General features: G+C 32.4%; 2 protein-coding genes across 3 annotated transcripts in view; one reads left to right on the forward strand and one right to left on the reverse strand.

Annotated features, from left to right (window-relative positions):
• The first annotated feature begins 6,647 nt into the window (after positions 1-6,647).
• On the forward strand, positions 6,648-15,151 carry YL-1 (Vacuolar protein sorting-associated protein YL-1). Its single transcript, XM_068768179.1, has 9 exons — positions 6,648-6,778; positions 7,611-7,737; positions 8,414-8,555; positions 9,181-9,357; positions 10,209-10,284; positions 11,286-11,404; positions 12,392-12,539; positions 13,477-13,635; positions 14,443-15,151. The coding sequence occupies exons 1-9, from the start codon at positions 6,648-6,650 to the stop codon at positions 14,633-14,635; spliced, it is 1,272 nt and encodes a 423-aa protein (XP_068624280.1). The 3' UTR covers positions 14,636-15,151.
• A 608-nt stretch (positions 15,152-15,759) lies between these two features.
• LOC137924609 (putative leucine-rich repeat-containing protein DDB_G0290503) overlaps positions 15,760-24,750 on the reverse strand; it is a 60,292-nt gene continuing 51,301 nt past the window's right edge. For both annotated transcript variants that reach the window (XM_068768036.1, XM_068768028.1), the window contains exons 2-5: positions 23,713-23,895; positions 21,464-21,684; positions 17,312-21,125; positions 15,760-16,907 (exon numbers count right to left, since the gene is read on the reverse strand). In XM_068768036.1, the coding sequence (XP_068624137.1) occupies positions 15,949-16,907; positions 17,312-21,125; positions 21,464-21,684; positions 23,713-23,848 (5,130 nt within the window). In that variant the 5' untranslated portion in view covers positions 23,849-23,895 and the 3' untranslated portion in view covers positions 15,760-15,948. The remainder of the gene's footprint in view (positions 16,908-17,311; positions 21,126-21,463; positions 21,685-23,712; positions 23,896-24,750) is intronic.

A 24,750-nucleotide genomic window follows, 5' to 3' on the forward strand; every position in this document is an offset into this window, starting at 1 on the left:
GTCAAAAGCTCATATCGGACACTACTTGTTTTGTGTCAAAATCTCTTATCAAATGCCTGACTTCTTTTGGGTCAAAAGCTCATATCGGACACTACTTGTGTCAAAATCTCGTATCAAAAATGGTAACTTCTTTTGGTACAAAAGTTCGTAAAAGACTCGAGATTGTTTCAAAAACTCATATCAGACATGTGAGGAGTCAAAAGCTTGAAACAAACTCCTCGTGCTTTGGGCCAAAAGCAAGATATCAAATATATAATATACCATATGAGGTTCTTATTTTCAGCACGTACGTATCACGTCTTCTACATTTTTAAAGCAAAGGGGTAAGTGGATTAAAATAATCCATGCCTTAATATTTGGCCTACTTATGTACAAGATATTTTAAAGGATAAATCTCTGCACTTATCTAAACACTACACGCAATCTTGTAAATAACCCGTACTCTTGACTCCCCGCAACCCGCTTGATTTGTCCCTCACACCACGCTATTCCAGTACAATAGCTACTACTAGACTTCAATAATATTATAATCTGTCATTTACATTTGAAAATAGAATTGAATTGTTCGTCTAGAGGCCTCCGAGCCTTATAATGGAAAATGAGGGTAGATAGCGAAATAATTTTTTACTGACGTTTTAGGATGATTAAATTGTTATATCGATTTGACTTTGATAAATCTTTTTCAACAATATGGTTTTTTATTACCTTTCTAAATATTTGCCGATTTCAACTGGGTCTAGCATTAAGCCTGATGTGCATATTTTGTCGCAGTAAAATTCTGAATCTCATCAGAAGAAATCTTATACTCTGAAAACTTGTTTGTGAGCAGTGGCAATGCTATATAGTTATTAAGTGTAAAATTAGATAAGATTGTATTCCGGTAATCGAAACCGCGACATACTTTCGTAAGTCTCAGTCCTCTACTGCAGCTTAAAAGCCTTATTCATATTTTACCAGTAGTTAAGTTTTTTCTACAATATTTCATAGGTTTACTTGTACTTAAATGTAAAGAACATTCAAAAGAAAATTTATATATCGACAGGTACAAAACATTTTATTCAAATTATTATACCAAAGATAAAGGTGCATTCTACTTAAAAGGCAGATTCCATTTCTAAGTTCAAATTTACATATAACTTTGGTTCATACCTAACCCAAGATCACTAATTTTCATGTTAATAGGTCCGGACTAATTGCAATTACATAAAGAATTAAACACTTAAAAAATGAACATGAAAACTTAATTAAATTCGCGAAAACAAAATGTATTCGAAACCGAAAAATTTGTAATCCGTCATGGCGTCTGATCAGTTGGCGAAGTATAAACGATATCGCCATGGATTCTCTGCTATACTTCTGTCCAAAGTTGTCATCTAACATGCTTAGTAGATTCTCTTAACCCTTTCCACTCCAAGGTTGTTATGTAGAATCGATAAAATTTAATTGAATTATAGTATCTTGCGATTCTATAATATGTTTCATTCATTGGTAATTCAAACATTTTAGTAACAAAAATCTTTCCTGTTTTAAAATTTTCCGCAAAAAGATGTATTACACCATGTCGAATACCACTCGACAGTGGAGCTTGTGGAACAAAATCAGTGTCGAGTGACACTCGACATTGGAATGGAAAGGGTTAAAGGTTTGTGATACCGGGAAACATCTTTATAATATATCAAAGTTTGACAATTTAAATTTTGTTTACATTTATTTAAGTATCGAAATTTGAGGTATAGGAACCAAAGAATCGCCTATTTTTGTTTCTTAACAGGAATACGCATGACTATTTTGGAGTGAAGGCGCCGCCATATTAGATTTTCGTTAAGAAAATAGTGACATTGTACACTCGAGTACAACACATTTAATTATTTTCTCAGGTTCTTCCTAGGGCCGGTAGGTCTAGAAGATAATAAAAACACGAAGTCCGAAGTAGAATTGCGTATATTTATTCGAGTTTCCCAGTATTTATACCGATAAAGAATTTTATTTTTGTGGAATTCCCCTTTTTGATACGCCGCAGACTATAACACATTTTCCTCCTACAATTTTACAGTTAATTGGAAAACATAACGGTATATATATATATATATATATATATATATATATATATATATATATATATATATATATATATATATATATATATATATACCAAGGGGCGACTCTAGCTCTGGTAACGCCCGTGTGAAATGAAACCTTGGCACCTCCTAGGCCTGATCCTGACCCCCGCGGCTATAACTGTTAACCTTGTCGTCGTATCAAGAAAGTTTTTTTATATTTCAACAAGCTATTTTATAAGTAGCTATAGCTAACAGTATGGTATTAGATACGGGCTTTTCTGTCTATGACGGCAGAATAACACTCATTGTTTTTATGCCTGTTGCACATCTCTGTTGCGAAACTCAGCGGCGAATCGCGATCGAATGTACCATGATGGTCTAAGACGATGCTCTTAGCTGTCACAGGGAGCGCCGCGGCGCCCCTGAGACGGCGGCGCCAGTATGCATTGGCCCTATATATACCAGTTGAAATACGCCATTAAAAAACTACAATCCCAAGAAACGAACCCCTTACCTCAAATCAAGAGCTGAGCTAAGTGATGATAATGAACTACCATTTCAATAACCCGAATATACTATAGTATGACAAACTAATCAGTCGCGAAATATATTTTAAAATTCTAATGGGATAAGTCTACACGTTTTAATATAAAAGTTAAGATTGATATTGTTTAGCACGAAACAGCAGTGAATAATTTTCCATGATCCATAAAATCTATACAATTTGCGACAACGTACTAATGGGGTCACTTCATTTTTTTTAATTTGCATTATACGCAAGTTATAATATAACCTAAAAATGATGCAGTTAAAATGCAATAAATCATTCATCGTCCGTTTTGATATTTTTTTATCGATGTCTCATTTTAGTTAGGTTCACGACTTAAAATAAGGTTATTTTTAATATGATTGGATAAATTTTATTTCAATTTATTACAGATTTTCCGGTAAGGATTGTTAGAAAAAAATTATCACGTTTGTTTTTTTAAATTTTAACCAGAGGAAAGCTTGGTTAAATACAGATAACATATGAATCTGGATAATTATAATATATAGCAACAAAATTTAGAATAAAAAAATGTAATATTGTGATAAGTACACATATTCTCTAAAAAATAAAATATTTTTACGATGAAACTAATTTATTACATAATTTATGAAAAAAGTTTTATTGGTGCAAGTTCATTATTTCACTGTCTTAAAATAATTAACAAAATCATAAAATAATTTGAATTGGTGGATATTTAGTCTTGATTTTCAAAATAGTTTTATATAAGAAAAATGTGTCTGTCTATGATGATTTTAAGAATTGAGCAATTGATAATTATAAGCCTTAATATTTTGTGACGTCACCTATCTGAGATTGTCTGAACTACTTCTGATACCAGGAACCTACGTTTTAGTTTCAAAGTAAATTTTAGTTTAAGCACAAAAATATATAGATTAGTTGTTTTGATAAATTTTGTAAATTTTATTATGATTTTCAGAAAAAGTTGTTTCTGTTGTAAATCTTCGAAAAAAATCGATATAATTTAAATTTGGAACTGAGAGCTCTTAGATTGGATTTGATGACGCGTCTTTCGTTCCCTTAAATAGTCTGAATTGAAACGAGCTTTTGACCGGGAGCTTGGCTTCTCCTGTAATCCTGTAATGGAGGTCGGGATCGGAGGATGGTGTGAGGCCGAGTGGGTTCTGACAGGCTATTACCCACCTGACAAATATGTAACCCACTGACCTGTCTAATATTTATCCATCGGAGGACTCTTGAAAGTTTATATGTTAGTTTCATGACTGTGATAAACGGGTGTATCCATCGCGCGCCCTTAACGTATTGGGACAATAGTGTGGTGGCGGCCAACAAAACCAGACACCTTTCCTTTTATGCATCACTCGCGAGAAAAATTTTATGTTTATTATTTTAATGCCTTTTGTTTATAAAGCGACATATAAGGCAGCACAACATCACACCGCATTGACTAAATAGAAAGCGATTCGATACACTGCACCACTGTCGGTATATTATAAATACAAATATTGTTAATGTCCACGAACGCTGTACCGCAGAAGCTGTAAGAGCCTCATTGATTAACAGCACTTGCTTCATCCGAAACGATATACAGTACCCGGCGAGAAATATTGCACATCAACCTTTGGAGAGAGACAATAGGCTAATTTCGGCTTCGTAGAGCGTTATTTCTGTCGCACGATATACGACTGAGATAACGTAACGTAGGTTGTGTTGGACAGAGGCCCGATTGCTGTAGTATTGTTTTAACAATTAATTGTTGCCCTATTACACTGTATTTAAATTTTACTAATGTTTATTATATTGGCTTTTGTCTATTAGGTTAAATCTACATTACTTTAACAATTGTGACTGCGCCTGTGCGAAAATAGGAGCATTAATGTGAAATCAAGGATTGCTATTTTAAACTGACAGGGATAAGAACAACTACTAGACTTCGAAACATTGCACATAACAATTTGACAGGCTTTTTGGATGCAGGTCAAAAAATCAAAAATTTAAATCCGTTTTTGTAGTTAAACCTGCAAAACTCCGAACTCACCACTACCGAGCAGCTTGCATTGGTTCAGGACCAGTACGTCGGCGCAATTAGCGAGATGCCACACTAACTTGGGACAAGGTTGATACAATATGTCAACCAAGACGCCAGAAAAGTCATTAAGACTGCCATTGTGCTGTTCGACGACACTATCAACATCACTCAATGTTCCCAACTCACGTCTAGCAACAGCAACAGTGGTCAGACTGAGGACTGGTGATTGAAACAAAGGAGTGGTATCCGTCTACCTGGAATCAAACAAACCTTTCGGATTATACTTAGATTGGCTCAATAGTAAAGAGGTCGGAGCTGCTAACGTGGTTCTACGTGGCGACAACAACACTCGTAACACCTGGTGGGAGTCAGTCTGCAAACCGGAAAGTGTTCTACTTATACATAACATTGACCGTACGTCATTACAACAGAGGCGTTATAACTATTACCGTGTATGTATGTAGCAAACCAGTGTCCAATATACGTTTAAAGTGACCGCCCGTCGTTATATTTCAAAATCAATTACTAACTGCATACAAATTAAAAGAAAAGAAGGGCCCGTTTTAAAGTAGAGTATAATAACTGATAAGAACAACAAAATATGACCAAGTTTTTGAAAGGTTTTTTTTTTGTAATGTTTTAAAATATTTTAAACGAAAGCAAATTTTATCTTCTATTAAATAATTGACTAATTACTAAATGTCTTTCGAGTATGTAGAAAAAAAAAGTCATAAAAAAGGACGTAATAAACTTTTAAAAATACGAGACATAAAATTTAAAAATAGATCTTATTCAGAGGAATGTCCGATACGACCTACCTTTGTATGGTTTTCGTCCATAAAATTTTAAAAACAATACGTGGATAAAATATCGGAAATCTGATCCCTGGTACCCTTCACTCACGGTATATTTCACTTCTTAAAATATATTTGCATCTCATTCGGTTATTAACAAATCTTAGATACGTATTTGTGTAACAATAACACGGCTTCTCAAAAACCAGCAGATAAAAAGGAGTCCAAAAGATAAATTCGTGCATGTGCGAACACAATATAGCTTTTTATTGGCCAACTAGCGCATCTTCTGCTGCGGAGACGCAACACCGATAACTTTTAAAAGTTCTAGTAGCGACCACGGGCCAGTAGACTCGGCGAAGGCAGACGTTAATATTTAGGACAATGTTATCATTTAGTGTCAGCAAAATATTAATGAGTTTTTATATAACAAGCCAAAATGTTAAAATAATAAAATGTGATAGATTTAGGATTTTTGAAAATAATAATGAAAGAATAATATATCAAATTTTCTTAATACATCATAAAACTTAGGAGTGAGTATGTATACTTCTGAAATATTTGTATGAACATGTGGTTTTGTACAGTTCAAGAAATACATCGAAATAAGTATGGCCGGTGTCTAATTGTATGAAATTCTTTACTTATACAGGATAAACAATTCTTAGATTTAGGAGTGTTTGTATTTTGTGTTGAAAATTTGTTTTTAAGCCAAAAACGACTAGAAACCAATTACCTTGACGTAAATGCCGAAAAACTTAAAGCTTAATTGATCAGGTGACAATGTCTTCAACAATAGTAGCTGCTATAACATACAACAAAAGGTAGAAAAAAATATAATGTATTATTACGAAAAAAAAACTATTATTTTATTTCAAACTGTTAGTCGCTCGTAATTTTCCTTTTAAGCATCATTCAAAATCTGTAGTTTTCAGTTTCCTTTTATTCCTGATATTAGTAAAAACTTCATTAAATTAGTTTAAAATTTCAGATAAAAACAATTTCTCCTGAGAGTTATTTTAGATCATCAAAACAAAATGAAATCTGAAAATGAAATTGTGATTACACTATTATAACATGTACTTAAAATATTTACATTTGCCTCACCTCTCAGTAAAAATATGCTGTCAATTTTTTATGACAAGCTGTCAAGTTTTAGTTGTCAGTAAACCCGTAAGCATTATTTATAAATACGGACTTCTTATTTCCAGCCTTTATTAGACAAAAATTTCAGAATGTCTAAGAGAGAACGCCGCACTAATGCCGGCAACCGTATGGCAAAGTTGCTTGACGAAGAGGAAGACGATGATTTCTATAAAACAACTTACGGAGGTTTCCAAGAAGCAGAGGAAGATGGAGATTATGTGTTGGTTTTAAGTTATATTTTTCTCAATATGTTTTGTATTCATTTGTATTCTGCTCAATTCAAGAAGTAATATTCTTGGTTCATTCATTCATCATCATTGGTTAAACCTATAACCATGAACCTAGAATGTAACAAATGTTCAAGGAGCACAATTGAAGTACAGAACCAAACCTGTTTAGTGTATTATAATTACTGATGAAAATGAAGGCATTAAAATATTAATCTTTCCTTATAAAAGTAATATTAAGGTTAAACAGGACTATTATCCAACACTGCACATAAAACATCCTTGTTTATTACACGTCTTCCTGTTCTATGGATTCAGCGCACCAAAGTTAAACATACTTTGTCCATTAGGTACCGGTTTGTTAAAGTAGTCCGCATGGGCCCCTGCAGGTCTAGGGGATACTGCACTATTGAGTGATGTAAATGATGTTACGCTACTAGCCAATGTAGGTTGTCTGCAGCTTTATCAAAATTGTGGTTATGGAAACAGAGCTATAAACATTGCATGAAGACGGATTATACCCATGTAGGTGTTATATTGTGATTTACATATTGTTAGCATTAAAGGGAGGTTTTCACTATTAGTTGTATCCCTTTAAGTGGCAGTAGGCATGCCTGCGCCTCCACAACAACTGTGTATAGGCACTGTAATCAATGAATTCATTAACCATTCTATTAAATAATTAGTAAAGAACAATGGTTTATTACCAATGTGAAGAAAATGTCTTTGAAATTATGAAGTGTTTTTGATAATTATTTATTTTAAATTTTAAACTTTAAACCATCCTCTAATGTTTATAAAGACTGTACATTTAAAATATTTCAGGGAAGAAAAAGAAACTGAGGATGTTGTAGATTCAGATTTTGATATTGATGAGAATGATGAGCCGGCTTCTGATCAGGAAGGTGATGAAGAAAAACAGAAAAGAAAAGTTAACACTAAAGCTTACAAGGTACAATCCCTTATATTACTAAATAAGAAAATTACATAATATATTAAAGTAAACTATATAGTCCAGGGTTTTTTTGAGGAGTGAACTATGTTTCATACATAATGAATTTTATCATATTTGATTCTTCATTGAAGCGACATAGTGCAGAGCATATTGTTCATGTAACAGCTGGCAGCTGTCGGGGTCGAAAGTATCTTGGGTAGTGTCTATAAACCCTAGACATGGGTAGCCCCCACTAAGTAGACTGATAACTTGCAGTAGGTGTCTATTGGCTGAAATGATAATGATGACTTTTTAAATTGACCTACCACTTTTTATTTCCATATTATTCTTCTTCTCTTGGACAGCGCTGTCTAGTTTTGGACAGGGCTTTACCTTTTTAATATGCTGTTTATTTTCTTTTATAATCATTTTCACATTTTTTCACAGTAAGACGTTAAATTTCTTACATTATCTGTAGATTTTTAATATATATTTTATTACTATCTTCATTTTTTATTATTTATCGGTACTGTTTCTTTAGATTACAAACTGAACCATGGCCCTGGATTTTTAGGAAATACAGGCCTATCTTTATCATTTATTAGTGAGGCGATATTGTCCTCACTGATCTTTTTTACTTTCAGGAGTTTGGAATTGCATTATATAAATTTATCTGTTATCCTTGCCACTACAGGATCCAAACAGGAAACGAAAAAATGCTGCAGAGAAGCGGAAAAAGGTAATCAAAGTTAAGAAGCCCAAAGAATTCAAACCTAAGGAGATGACACCTACATTGACAGAAAAAATTGATATATCATTTCTTGATAAATCAACAGGTATGTTTTATATGATTTCTTTTAAGGTCATTGAAGCGTCTCACTAAAATTCATACAATTAGAATATTTTTTGTGTAATATTTTTTGGAAGTTATAATTGGTATTTATATATTATTTAAGTGATTAAGTACAACATAATCGACTTATAAACTTTCATTCGGTTTCATTAGTTGACACTTGGTGATCAATTGAAAAGATAATGAAGAAAATTACCTCAATGAACTTCTTTAAAAAGGCAATGGTAAAAGTAGGCTTGATTTATTTTTATTTATTGTAAAATCATTTGCTATTCAGCATGTATTGTTGTACCTTTTTTATCATATTAACCTGCTTTTTTATCAAATTAAATAGACTGCCACCTGCAAGCCATATCTCCTAAATATTTGACCGGTATTATGATGCCTGCATCTTTCATTACTTTCCGCAACCTTAACTAAGTCATCACTCCACTCAGGGCTGGCTATTCGGCTGCACGAGGTCAGCCTACGTTGGTGGATTTGGTTCTTCTGCGGATCTCCTTATTTTTGATTCGACCTCACAGAGAGGCTCCAAGTGTAGCTCTTATGTCTATATACTTAGCCTTAATAGAGGCATTTTATAATTTACATTTGTTATGAAATTTCAGAAAGAAAGTCTATAAGACAAAGTACAGCAGTCAAGTCAGCAGAGACTCAGCAAAGAATCAAAATTAGGTCAGCGCTGAAGAGAAGAAAACCGAGAAGAGTAGAAGAAAGAGTATTAACACAAGAGGAGTTATTAGAAGAAGCTCTTATAACGGAAAAGGAAAATCTTAAAAGTTTAGGTATGAATACATTCACTTGGTATTATTTACGCTATAATTTATGCTTGCTATATTATAAAGCTTAGAACATTATCTACTAATACATCTGCTTACAGTCTGTTGACTGATCACATTAAATTGAGATATTGAAAATTATTATAAAGCTATAACATATAGCTTTTAAATATTTCTTTAAAATATGTTGATATTTTTTTCACCAACTAAATAAGTCATCAACATTAACAGGCTTTGATTTCTACTTATAAGCACAACTATACTTATTTTAAGAGACTCTGCTGTCTCTACAAATATGTAACGAAAGCTTGCTGTCAATCTTGAATATTAATGTAGTTAAAAATACCTCATCTTATATGCTACAAGACAGAACATTTCACAACCGCCATACAGTCGATTACTAACGCCATCTATTGTATTGGGACATGAATTAAATCTAATCCAGTGACAAAATTATGGTTAGATATATATATAATAAGATGAGACAGTTCTTTATCCATTTATTTTTAACTAAAATTGAAGTGTCTTACCCTTTTCACTATATGAATAAGAATATATGGTGTATACACCAAAATAACATTTTTTTAAAATTTTTGGGTTCTGTGTTTGTTCCGGGTTATTTCTATAATGGCTGGAAGGCTTTTACGGGATATATATTGGCAGGTAGCTTTTATTTTAAAAGAATTCTAATTATATAATGTCACCCATAAAAATCAGTTCTAGACGAACAATGGATGCAGAGGATAGCTAGCTATAAGTAATTTCTCTAATCGAGTAGTACAATCAAAAACTATCGCAAATTGACATAATGTATAATACAGAATTTGCTATATTTATAAAATATTATTTATTTTTAGAACGGTTTGAACAAAATGAATTGGAGAGAAAAAAAGTGCGACCCACAAAGAAAACCATCACCGGACCTGTTATTAGGTAATACATATGTTTTATCTTAATAGTATTATCATCATCATTATTATTTCAACCATGGGCCATCTACTGCGGGGTCTCCCTCATAGATTTGCAAGAGGACTTGTTAGAACTGGCCTGCATTCAGCGTCTTCCAATAACCTTGACAAGGTCATCTGTCCACCTTGACTCGACCTATGTTCTGCACGCTATATGCCCACTGCCACTACAACTTGTCAATCTTCTGAGCTATATTGATTACTATCATTCGTCTCTCATTTTTGGTCTTGTAATGAAATCCTCCATTCTCGCCATGACTCGTTAATGGACTCTGAGTTTACCAATGAGGCTCAGGCTAAAACATCATATTTCTGTGCATCTTGTCTAGTAAATAATATTAAGTTGATATATGATTTTATTAACATCAGGAAAAAAAAACTAATATAATAGATGTGAACAAAAGTGTAAGATTGACGAGAGAAAGAGAAGATGACACTAGATAGGTAAAATTCTAAACAGAGTGAGTGCCAAGGTTCATGAAAAGAAGAGAACAGCCAAATAAAAGGTGGAACGAAATCTTTGGCCAGAGACGGGAACGATTATAGATATGATAGATGGAGGGATTAGGAGAGACCTGTATTGTTTCTGTAGATGTTAATGCTGTTAGCCCTAAGGCTTTTACAGCTTCATCGGTACTGAGTTCACGGAGCGGAAGGGTCCGTGAACTAGATCGGAGAGGCCTACGTCAATAAGGTCACTACTACAAAGTAGTATAAAGTAGAAATATAGGCTATAGGTCATCTTGTAGCAGTCTAGTCAATAATAACTTTATATAGGTTTACATTTTACAAACAGGGGGCTTATTCTGTCAACACTGATGAATGAGATATAAATATTGAAAGAATGAACAATAAAATGAGATAGACACACAATGAGAGAGCCTGGAAAATAGAGGAAAAACCTAATTAGTATATATAATAAGGTATATTGTTATATATATAACTTTATAAAAAAATTCCTTACAGATATCATTCATTTGCCGTTCCTATTCCGTTGGTAACGGAAGTTACTCCCGAAGAGGAGAATCCACCCATTACCACAACGGCTGATAGTGATTTAAGTGAATTAGTTAAGACAGAGGAAGGTAAAGGTTATTTATTTTTAAAACCAATTAGAAACACTAATGTGTCAATAAGTTTTGTTGAAAAACGCACTGTTTATACTAATATTTTTTAACGCGAGCCAGGTGGATCCTCAGGGGACCACGGGAAACTCCTTGGAAGTTTATATTGGCATGACATAAATATGTTCAAAAATCGTAAGCAAACTCAAATATTGGCTTGACTTCACTTATTAATTCAGGCAGATAATATTTTAATAAGCGCAGTGTCTGTAACTATTTTAAGAAGAAAAACCATTAATTTGTTTTTGGAACTAACCGAAGTAGAACTAGCAACATTTTAAAATTTGTTTTTGACAAAGAAACAAATTTTTAGACGATCAGCTAAAGATGCTTCTAGTATACAAATTGAAGAGAAATATAACTACATTATTTTTTAAAAAAAGTTTAAATACTTGAATACATGCAAATCTTCAAAACATTGCAATAATCATAAACCCTAAATGTTGCCATGCCATGCCAAATATATCACTTCTTATAATAGCCATCTACTTATTTAGTGTTATATATTAGTATCAATTTTCTGATAGTAATTATTAAATACTTAAAATTATTCCTAGCACTACTTTTAATTATTTCAACCTTTTAAATTTTGTATACAGGGTGATAGGTTTATATCCCATTTATAGAAAGCTCATAACTTTTTATACCTATTTGTAATCACCATGTATCATGTGATAACTCTGAAATATGTTTCATTAATTAATTTTACCTATTGGAATGTGGCAGGACAATAATTTCTGATTGTACAAAATAGGTTTAGATGGTAAACAATGATTAATTTTAACATTTAGTATTCTTAGTTTTGAACACGCTTTTTCTTGCTATGTTGTGATGTTATTCGTAATTTTTGAATAGGATGTACCGTGTACAAATTAATTGGCAGCAAATGAACTATAAATTTACCCCTAAAAGTTTTACACTTATAACCGATCATCCTGTATTTTCTAGATCAGCGAACACCAGGCGATGTTAACGATCTCGATACAACAATGACCGAGTTAAAATCGGAGAATGAAGAAAGTGAAGTAAAACCGGACAACAAAATGAAAATGGATGTTGTCGGGCCAGATGAAGAAATTAAAATTGCAGATGTTATGTAAGTCATGACGGTTCTTATTTAACTGTCAATTTCGTATTTTGTAATAAAAAACAACTATTTAATATTATTCATAAAAATTATATATTATGATTATAACAGGATTGTTATAAGTATTTTTTCACATTTTATTATAATTAAACCATTTAATTTTTATATTATTATTTAATTACAATAAAAAATGCTTGACATATTTATACATATAGACATGCTTTTAAACATACATATTTACATTATTGATATTGAACTGTGATATTTATCAGGTCATAAGTACCTAAGAAAAGTCGAATGTATTCTGGTAGTTCCTTACATTCCGAACAAACCAAAATAAATAATAAATAAATACAGGGTGATTCGTCACAGGTTGTTAAAGTTTAAAGGGGTCAATGAAATACTGAATATGAATCTTGTGTAAATATGATGAATGATCATCCTATAACCTCTCTCACACACTAAATAGTTTCTACTGTAATGCTATAGGCCTAACTAAACTTCGGGCAGTGCCTGCAGGGACCTATAATAAACAATAATTAATATGTAGTGATCTGAGTTTTGGAAATGCTCATTTTTAATGAAGCTAGTGTTTTTTGTATAGGGTATACTATAACTTAATTGTCAAAAGATGTGCTATACATTCGGGGTTTCACTCATTCAGTCAATCAACCTGTATATATTAAAAAGGTCCCAAAAATGAAAGTCGACTGTTCTCTTTGTATATCTTTTAGACCACAATGTGTTTGGAACCCAATACAGCCATGTATGGTTATGTTTACAGTTGAACCGCATACTCTTTAGGCTGATGCAAAAATTGGTTCTGGTTTCTATGGAATTGGTTTCTTCTGGGACACTTCTCATAATATACACAAATGATAACTGTAAATATTGAAGTCTATAATAAATTGATGATAATTGAAATTTTTAACCAATTCATTTACAGCAAAGACGAGAAGCAGAATAAACAGAATAAAAGTATGTGCAAATTCTATGAAAGAACATTGATATCATTTGAGAATGATATAAAGAACAAAGCCTTCAAGTCTTGCTTTCCTACCTCAAAACCAAAGAAGAGGCGAGACTTGTTATGTGCTGTTACTAAGTAAGTATAGCAAGAATCTAGAATTATTTTATATGTGTTGCCAGTGATGACATACTAATGTGAGACGTGGTTATTTATAATGGGTCGCATGAGAGTCAAGGTTAACCAGATATCAATGAAGAGTGCTATGCTCGGAGTTCCAAAAAATGGGGAGATCCCTACGGATCTACAACCAAAGTCTCTAGTGGCGACCATGACCCGGTAGACTTGGTATGGGTAGGCTGTTCACTAGAGGGACTGTCGATATAGTCAAGGTCACGGGAAGTCGATGGATGCGGCCAGCGCAAGATTTATCGTGGCTATTTTTGGTAGATTCTTATGCCTTGCAATAAGAGTAACGGCTAAAAAGAAGAAGAAAAAGAAGGTCATCATCATTTCAGCCATAGTATTTCCACTGCTGAATAAAGGTCTCCCCTATAGTTTTCCGACAGGATATACTGGTAGAACTTCAAGACCCCTGCATCCATCAGTTCTGGCTATTGTTACATCGACTTGCCAATTCGCTGGGCTATGTAGGTAACAATCATTTGACTGTAGACCTTGGCATTTTTGATTTAATGTTGAATATAAATTCTGAGCATAAACCTCTCTGTCTTGTTGATACCTTCAGCTATGTACTTGCCAAAGTCACCCACAGTAAGAGCATATCCAGTAAGGACCAGTAAGGACATTGTGGGATACATAGTGTATATAATATCTGTAAATTTTACTTAATCTGTATTCAAAATATAATTGATTTTAATTGAGAAAGAATAAATATTGAAATTAAGTCTTTTTGATTAATAACACTGATCAATTTAATTTCAGACGACCGGCTCGCTATATAGATCCTATAACAAAACTTCCGTATAGAAGCGTGGACGCTTTCCGTATTATACGTGAAGCTTATTACCAGCAGCTGGAGGCGAGATGTGACCGCTCCGACCCTCAAGTGAAGGCGTGGCTGCAATGGAGACGAGCTGACGCATCTTCCACATATGTGCAAATACATATCAAGTGAAAAGTTTTCTGTTACCGTGTAGTGTATTGTGTATAATAGAATATTAGTGTTCATATGTGACTGAATTTATGAGAAACTAGTGTACGTGGGTAATTTGGTGAGTTTGACTAACATTTATCAGCGGCTTTAATTTTTTAATTGTGGTTAATGAGTGTTTTATGTAACTAGAGTGCTACTGAAATCGCTGTACCGCGCCTGCGGAATGCGCGGCGAGGTGGGGGCTGAGGAAATAACCTTGAGCGCCGCCCAGAGTTGAGCAGCCAATATTTCCTTCATCTCGCCTCTATTTAGAGCGCGGTACAGAGCTTTCGGACTCTTAAAGTTTTTTTTTCCATAGTTTTATCGCTCATTGGTTATTTTGTGTAGAACTTAAGACAGAATAGAGAAGTAAAATTAAAAACAATTATTTGTTCATTTGTTCATGCTGAGATATGAAGATTGTTCACAACAATGTTTATATTACGATATGTAATTCTCATGATTTGTATTTGAAATGACAATCCCTTGACAATTTTACGTTTGCTCATTTTATTTTACAAGTTTGCTAAAAAAAATTTGAGGTTAAAAACATGAGGACGAATGTAAAGCAGTTATACATGAATTATTAATCATTCATATGTGTAAATATACAAATTTTTAAACACCTATGGTTTTATTTAAAATATATTTCGTGAAAAAGGATTTGAATTATTAGCTATGTCGCGCAAGCTTGGAGGATTCCTCGGAAACTCAGCACAGCTTGTCACATTTTTTTACCACGCTATAATTAACTTTGCTTAGTCTACCAAGCTATATTGGTATAAATTTTAGCTTATACGAATTTCTTATGACGATTTTCTTATTCTTATGATATTCATTAACAATAATCAGATATAGGTTCTAGAATAATTGGAATTTTTTAATGACTTCCTATCCAATGCATTAATAGAGATTTTAGCAGTTTACAAGCTTTGATGAAAATCTTTTAATGTTAATTATTTAAAAGATAAGTTTTATTAATTGTTATGAATATGAGTGTGTGGATTTCCGAGTTCGTTTTTTTGTGGTTAAATAAAATAAAATCATATTTATATTATAAATCACTTTATTTTAAAATAAATAATTAATTCTTATTAAATGATATTAGATTCAAAATCTGTACAATTGTACAAAAACTTAAAAATAGAACGAAAAATATAGTCATAACGAAATATGTTTTAGCAATTTCTGAGCTTCAGTCCTTATACTATTTTACATTGATGATAATGAACTCTTAGAGAAACAGACGATTGGAACATACTAATAAATACTGTCATTTTGTAATTTACAAAAGTTTATAGTTCTACAGTAAATGATGGATTTAATCTTAGATCTGGCACGCTGTTTCTTCGCACTCTTGTGTTAACCAATTCTTTGAAAGAAATTAAACCTGATGCATTTATATCTAACCTAGAATGAAACTTGGACGGCTCTGTCGTTGGTAAATATGGATACTCGTTGAGGTATGTCTGTGCATTCTTTACTCTGTTTTCATTGCCAATGTCATTCAACTGTGATACAGCAAGTTCGTATGGACTTAATTTATTGTCAGAAATATTTTCCATCGATCTAAACGCTTCTAACACGGCCTTCTTGTGAGGAATACCTCGTAAACTCCCTTGCCTACTTAACCTACCCTCCATGACATCACTAAACAAATCTTCAACATGAAACTTTTCAGAAATTTTTACCAGTTTCGCGTCATTCATTTCATTATTTTGTTCCTGTAATTGATTCCAATAATTAGAAATTTCTGATGATGGCATTGTATGTGATTTTATATTCTTATCTTTAATTTTTATATGTTTCTCATGTTTACTTTGATTATCTTTGAGAGATTCTGTTGACTTATTGTATAAGAGTAGTTGGCATTCATTTAGCTTTTTAGGTTTTTTAACCTCCCTGAGCTCTTCAAGCGATTGAAAATATTGCTTCGCCAGTTTGAATCGAGATTTATAATCTGTTGTATCATTTTCGATTTCTCTCTTCGGCGACGTTTTCATAGGTTTATCTGAAGACTTATCTACTATTTCCAAATCTATATCTGATAAACTTATATAACTTGATTCTTTATCAAAAACTTCTACAGAAATTCCATCATTTTCTTTATAACTATTCTTAAGTCCTGAATCGACCGAGGTAGACATAGAATCCTGTTTAGAATTTTCTTCGTCCTTGGATTCTTTTACATTCATAGTTGTTGCTTCTTTAAATATTATAGGTTTTTCGATAATTTTACTTGTAGCAGCAGTTCCTACAATTATTTCATAATAATATTAATGATTAATGAGAAATTAATCCAAGCTACTAAAATACTAGTTTAAATTTATTTCATTTTTAAAATGAAATTCTCTGTTAAAGTTTTGAATTTATATTCATTTTGAAATGAAAAACATTTTTAAGTTTCTTATGCTAAAAATTAAACAAAATGTTTACAAATAAATTAACGAAATCTATTTTCATATTTTATCGAAAACAGTTTCAGGGCGTTTCTAGTATATTACGGCACTTGTTGAGAATATAAGTAAATTTTTATTTAAATATTATTTATTTATTTAGATAGTAAATTAGAAGAAAACACAAATCAAGGTTACCCAAAAGGTACGGACGAGGATTACGAAAAACACAAAATATTTAAAGTAAAAGTCCTGTACCTACCAGAAGTTGAACACGCAGTTTTAAATTGTTCTTTAGAAATATCAGGACTCTTAATGTAAGATTTATTCATCGAACTCTTCTTCGTGACATCCTCATATAATGATATAAAGCTTTTTACACTAACTTTTGGTAGTTCGTCGCATGATTTATATTTATTAAAGTCCTCATCTATTGATTTATCTGTAAATTTGTTGAATATATCCATTTCTGATTTACTACTTGATATCTTTCGGATGTCAGCACGGGCATCGTGCAGCTGGAGCGATGGTGGTCTATCAATAAGTCTTATAGCTCTCACGACGTAAGGCTCTTCATTTGAGAACTCATCTTCTGACTTATGACTAGTTTCGTCAAAGCTTTTCGTATAAAATTTATCCGTCACTCGTGCCCTTTTCTCCTTTAAAGTAATGTTTTTAAATCTTTCAGATTCTTTATTATTATTATCGTCTTGGTTTCTTTGCGATGAATCTTTGTTTTCATTAAGATTCATATGCAATTTTTCATTATTGGAGGCATGTAGACTATCAATTGCGTCAACTTTATCAATGTCAGGTATGTCGATGATCTCGCTGTGATTATCTTTTTGCTGATGAATATTGTGCATTGATTGACTTTTTCGCCGTGCCCACGTTATGTCCTCTGTTTGAGAAATATTGTGAAACAAAGAGATACGACTAGATACCAGACCACTTTCATAAGTTCTAATATTGTTAGTTATCAAAGACTCTTCTGCACTTGGTTTTCCTGAAAAACTGTCAATCTTATTGAGAATTTGCTCTCTCGAAGTCCCGAAAAATCTTTTGGGACTTGTTTCGAAAGCTTTGAAAACTTCCTCTGGTATTTCTTGCTTTACTGTTACTAAAGTTTGTGTATCATATTCTGTTTTTGACAAGTCTTTATCGTCTGTTGAAATGGAAACATCTTTACTTTCAGTATCTAGTTTGTTATCCCAAAATGTTTTCCAATTTTTCACACGTCTTGTATGAATTTCATTTTCTTCGTGACGAGATGAAGCGAAATCGCAATTCGACACGGTGACTTGTTGATCTTCGGATGCTTTATTTAGATACCTGTTTTTGTTTCCCTCGTTAGAATTGAGATATTTTTTGACAATTTGTTTCCCTTTTCTTTTGCTCAGGGAATCATTGTGTCTTAATTGTTTTGTCGAAAGACGTCGCTTCCTTTGTTGTACTCTCAATTCTTCTGCGTTTGCTTCAATTTGTCTTATTTTCTCATCCCAATATTTCTTTTTCTCAAGAACAATGTTAGTAAGTTTATAGTCGCCAAATTTTAGTTGGTCTTTATTATTTATATCCGTTTTTTCATCGTTATGGTTTTCGGTGACATGAAGGTCCTGACTTACTGAAACTGATTCAGTTACAAGTGCCTGAATCTCAGAAATCTTTCCTTCTGATTGTTTTCTATGTCTTATCACGTCTGATTCATGGTCAGACGCTGATTTGACATATTCGTATTCACTTGTTAATTCAACTTCTTTATCGATGTTTTCTTTGTCCACATTATCTGTGAAACTAATTTCTGTGTTTTTGAAGTAGTCGTTGTAGAGATCATTTATTTCAGCAAAAGCTATTGTTACTGGATCAGTTTCAGTAATATCATTGTTTTCAGGTGTAATTCCTTTCATGCCCCACGAAACGTTTTCTTCTATGATGGGTGTAAAAATTGATTTATTTATGTCATATCTATTCATGTTCATACATTCGTCATGTAGTTTACATGTATCGCTATTTCTTAATTCTTTACAATTTTCCCAAATTTCTTTTTCCGCTGGGCCCATGTTTACTAGATAGTGACTACTAAAACTCTTTTGATTATCTGTGTCCTTGAGAATATTATCATTGTTGTTACTGTCAAGTAAAGTATTGTTTTCGTCTATGCTTACGTACGCAGAATCCCACATCTCTTTGTTATCTTCGTTGTCATTATCAGCAATATTTTTAGGGATAGTAGGACTAGATTGTACTTCGCAAGATTTCTTAACATGCTCATTACTTTGTCTTGTTTCTTCATCATTTCTGGTTACTATATCTAAAGATCTGTTACTCTGTTCTTGTGGTAATGATCTTTTCATGTCCCCAGATATATCAGGAGGTAAGGAGACAGGAGCTCCTATGATAAAATCGGTTACTTGTAAGTTTTGTTTACCGTTACCTATTAATTGATGCTGAGGATTAACGAAAGGATTAGTGCATTCATTTTCGCTAAATTTTGTCAGATTTTCACTAAAGGAGTAAGAACAGATTAATTTATCTTGATGTTGATTTTTTTCTGCAATTGTTTCGAAAAGTGAATATTTATGACGATCTGCTTTTAAGATATCGATGTCACTGTTTTGGTTTTGCATATTTGAGTCTAGAATTTCACTTGAATTATCTACTGTAATTTTAACAGGAGAATCTTGTATTTCTTCGTTATCAAGTTTATTTGTTTCAAATTCTGAAGTTACAAATGTACCCATGATTTTTCCTAATTTGCTATCATTCATTTCATTGATTGATTCGTTTAAAAATGGATTAGTCGATGATTTTGCAATACTTTCATCGTCGAACGACACGTCACGTAATATTTTTAATTCGGTTAAATTTATGTCGCTATGACTACAGTCATTGTCAGTTCCGCTGAAATTCGCTTTTTCTGTCAAAAGAGATACAGAAATATTTTCAGGGACAATGACTTTATCACGTTTATTCGATATAATGTACGGATTGACAGTGGCGTCACATAGTGTTGAATTTACCACGTCCGGAATATCTTGTTGACGAGGCTGAAGATTTTCCTTTTTACTTGTAGCTGTTTGTTTTTCATTCATTATGTCATAAAATAATTTACAAACCTTGTTAATTTTCATAACTTTGTTAGCGATTTCATTAAATTTAGCTTTTTTATCAATGCTATTATCGATGTCTATAATAGACGGCGTATTATTGACGTTTTCGTTATTACACGTATAAGATTTGTCTATTTCTACATCATTCTCCATTAAATATTTCGCGTCTTCCTCACTAATTTTTTCAAGGTCTCCATTCTCTTTTAACAACATTTTTTCAGTAACAAAGTCGACGATTCTTACCAGAACTTTTCTATCTGATTTATTATCGACCATATTTATTTGTTCTCCATCTTCAAGGCAAAAACTGTCTTTTTCTAGAAAATTAATTATATTTTTTGAAGATGTTACATTGTAGGGTGATCCAACAATATGTTGACCCTTGCTTGTTATAGAAATTTCGTATCTACCTTCTGAGTTCAACGTGTAACCTACTTTTGCATGTTCTGGAGTAGATTCTACTTCGATGTCGATGTTATATTTCGTTTTTGGTACATGATAAGTTTTAGTCATATCATTCATTCCGTAATTCCTGAAGTATGTCGTACCATATGCCAAAGGCAGTGTGCTCTTTGTATAAGCCGGTTGAGGTTGTATACCCAACAGTTGCTGTCTTATTATTTGTGCTTTTCCCAATAAAGGCGGTAAAATTTTCATACCGTAACTGTCGTTTGGACCTTTGATTGTAATAGTTATTTCTTGTGGATCCAAAGACTGTTGGGATGTTGGGTATATTTTAAAATACATTTTGTTGTTTACTTGGGCAACACACAGGCCAGAACCCTTCGCCGTGTAATCGAGAATGAATTTATTAGAATCCGAGGTCGCTTTTTGGGAGATAGGTTTTGTGACAGATGGTGTAATTTTTGAAATCGCTTGACGTAGGTGCTCTATGTATTTTGTTAGTCTCCATTCTTGATGTTTGCTTAATGTGTCGTTTGATTCGAGCTCCTGGCGGGAAAATACCTGAAAATAAAATTTAATTAGGATGATAGTATTCAATCTAAATTGGAAGAGGCTATTCTCTTTATACTAGTTAATGATTATTAAGAAAAAAATTCGTTTTAGGTTAACGAATAAATAGATATTCTAGTAATTTTGACAATTTCTTACTTTCCTTATCTAAAGAAAAAATTCTATGACATGCTGAGGAATAGAATATAGGCAAAAAAATTCTTAAAATGGACAATTTTTGTCTAAATAATAATTTTCAGCTAATGGAGAAAGATCTGATTCAGGAATCATCAAGAGTTTAAACAAAAAGTTAAACTATGTTACATAATTTATCTGCAGGATTAACTAACCGGTTCAACACCAAGGTTGTGGTCGGCAATAGTTTGAGCGTGCTTCAAAGAGAGGCTCGTTGGGGGATGACCAGCGCAGGCGCCAGGGAGGGCTGTGTCTAGGACGCCACAAAGTATCCAACCGTGACGCCATACCGTTCCTAGGTCATCTACTCGCACAGGACCGTATTCATTTAGCCATTGCAACGCGGCTTGCTTCTGCTCTTCGTTGGTGAACAGCACTGTTGAAAAGAATAACACAAATAACAATTGAACTCCATGTATAGTTAGCTTGTTCGGACATTCCCTCAAAATATTGTTACATACAGGATGATTGGTCATAGTTATAAAAGTTTTAGTTTAGTTTTAGGAATGTTAATAAAGTTTATGTCACACTTTGTACAGCTAGAAGTTATTGAGAAAAGTTATTAATAAATTAATGTACAATATTAAAAAAAATGCCACTATAAAGTGGTTCATTGCAAAATATATCTAAAAGCTTTCAAGTTTTTTTTTACTAACAAATGTAACTATGTCTGCACTTTAGAACCTGAAGGCCCCAGCCGCTACCGTTCTTTATATTTCATCGACTGATCAGACGTCATGACAGATTACGAATTGTTGTTTTTTTTGTTTATAGGCAAAGCATTTGACCTCTGTATCGCTTGACGTGAAGCGATGACGAGATCTACGATCTACGAAAAGATACCTATTCATTCTTGATTGGAAGACCTCCAAGTTATAGCTAGATGGAAACAATGATTTCATTAAGGTAGGTTTCATTCCTTGGTTCGTATTATAAAAGTAGTTGAAAAACTAAAAGTGATGGTTGAACAGATTTCAGCTATGTGTGGATATGTTGTGAGTCTGTACTTCTTGATATCTAATGGAAGAAAGGAGATACGGAAAAATAATTGCTAAATGCATACTGTTGGTTGTACATTTTTTTTTTCACGAAGTTTGTAAAGTTTTCTTATTAATTTCTTTAATGTTATTTATTTATTTGCTTCATTTCATAATTGTTGTTAAGAAGGACCACTTTCATTTGATAATGAGTGATTTTGAGGAAAGTTAGTCGCTTTCTTTTGCATCACTAAAGAAAAAAGTTATATTTTATATCCTGTCTCTAAAGAATAATGTGTTGTTGAACAATTGTGATATTGATCATAAAATAAAATGTTTAGTACCTCCATTAAGAGGCACTAAACATTCTATTTATGTATTAATTTCAAGTTTGACATTCGAATCTTTGTTACAATTAGTCAAGTGCTTACATTAGTAATGACGTATGTAAAAACAATGACACAATGTTGACATTAGAGATATCTCCAAGGCGAAAAGGATTCATTTAGATGATCTAATCCTGATAAAGTGGTCTTATTGCCGTCATATTTTCAGATAAAATTATGATTTAAACGCTTGAATAGGCTACTAATAAAGGTGTGTATGATAATTAAATTTTTTCTTACAGCTCACTAGCTACATATAACCTCGTATAAATTTTAACTAACACCTTTTATTACTCTGCATCTTTTGTCTATATTAGTTAGTAGGCAATAAAGAATGAAACTGGAAATGCCTTTGATTACAAGATATGGAAATTCACACATACAATTTCTTACAGTAGACCTGTATTCATTTGTAGCGGAACCAGACATTTTAATAAAATTCCGCAAATAAAAATAGGACGACCAGTAATATGGAAAAGGTATATTATTCAATAAACGTTGTTATATACATATGTATGTATGTTTCAGTATGTATGTCTATGTCTGTTTATGTTCGTTGTCTGTAAGAGATTGCCTTGTGTGATAGGACCGCCCATTGTACTTTTTTGTATTATTGTAAAACTTATTAAATGTATCTTAACGTGTACAATAAAGAATATTAGATAAATAAATAAATAAACGGATATTTAAATGATAAAAATCTCTGACAGTGATGTCGCTTGATTATTTTGTTTTCAATTAGGTTATATCTTACAGAATGTGTATGAGCATAATTTATTAATTGAAATAATTTAATAAATAATATAAATAAATTTAATAAATATATTAATTAAAATGTTTTTTAAAATATGTGTTGTTGTGGAGTTTCTTCCTGCTTTTCCTCTACAACCACCTTGCGAAGCAGAGTAGAATTAAAAATAAAATAGATTAAAAAAGTTGCCGATCAATAAGAGTTCTGTTAAAAGTTTCAGTGTTGAATAAATACATTTTATCTTTATCTTTACATCTAGAAATAGTTTAGTGCAGATGAAAATAACTTACGTGCTCTAAAAGCCGAATCTATGTACTTCAGTAACTTAAATATAAAGTTTTGTTGGCTCCACAGCAGTGTAAGAAGGGTTGCCGGCGCTAAATATCGCAGGGTTGTGAAGATCGCGTCCAACGCCGACGACCACATGCCTCGCTTCGCCTCGAATTCTGGATATTCGGGGATTGTAAATAACCCTGGAAATATAAAAAATATAAAATCAATAACGACATTTTTATTTTTCATCTGTAACGAATAAAATATAAATAAATGTAAATCCACTTTATTTTTACTTTTATAAGTACTAAGCAAATACGAAATATCTTATTGTTAAAAGTTGTAACATATCACACATGGACGTAAAGAGTCTATAATTACATTCATCGAAGAATCCAAGCTGTCTGAAGTGTAATGATTCAATAATATATTTTTGTACCAGAAGACTTCGCTTTTGAATAGTTCACATACCTTTCAGTACCGTAAACTTTATTCTGACAAAGCTGTAAAAGCTCCCAGTGCTAATAGCACTAATTTCATCCGAAACAATAGATAGAAGGGGTCGAAAATGTTGCCTATTGATAAACTTTGATTGATTAATGTATATATTATAATATAACTCTGTACTAGTGAACAGAAGATCTTAGATATCATGTAAAACTTTAATAGATATGTGTACACTCAGTCCCATGAAAGATTTGTTAACTTTTTTGAAAACAAAAAAGAAATATCATAAGCTATGCTACTGACTCCTTCTTATTTTTCTTCTTAATATAATAAGTCTAAAGCAGTGATTCCCAAAGTGGTCTATATCGACCCCTTGGGGTCTATGACAACCTGCAAGGGGTCTATGTCAGCGGAAAAAAATTTTAGGGTCCATGAAATGAAAATGGGGGTCCACGATAGTGGATTTCAACACATACACTGATGGTACCTATTTACTTACATCATACTATCTTATAATATCAAAACATTTACATTATTTATAAAAGTACCTATGAAGTGAAAAATTTGTTTATTTAATGTTACGTATATTATACATAACAGATACAAAA

This window comes from Battus philenor, unplaced genomic scaffold, assembly GCF_028537555.1.
Source record: "Battus philenor isolate CCGP_79_NKW_IND1 unplaced genomic scaffold, ilBatPhil1.0.hap1 SCAF_10, whole genome shotgun sequence".
NCBI lineage: Eukaryota > Metazoa > Arthropoda > Insecta > Lepidoptera > Papilionidae > Battus > Battus philenor.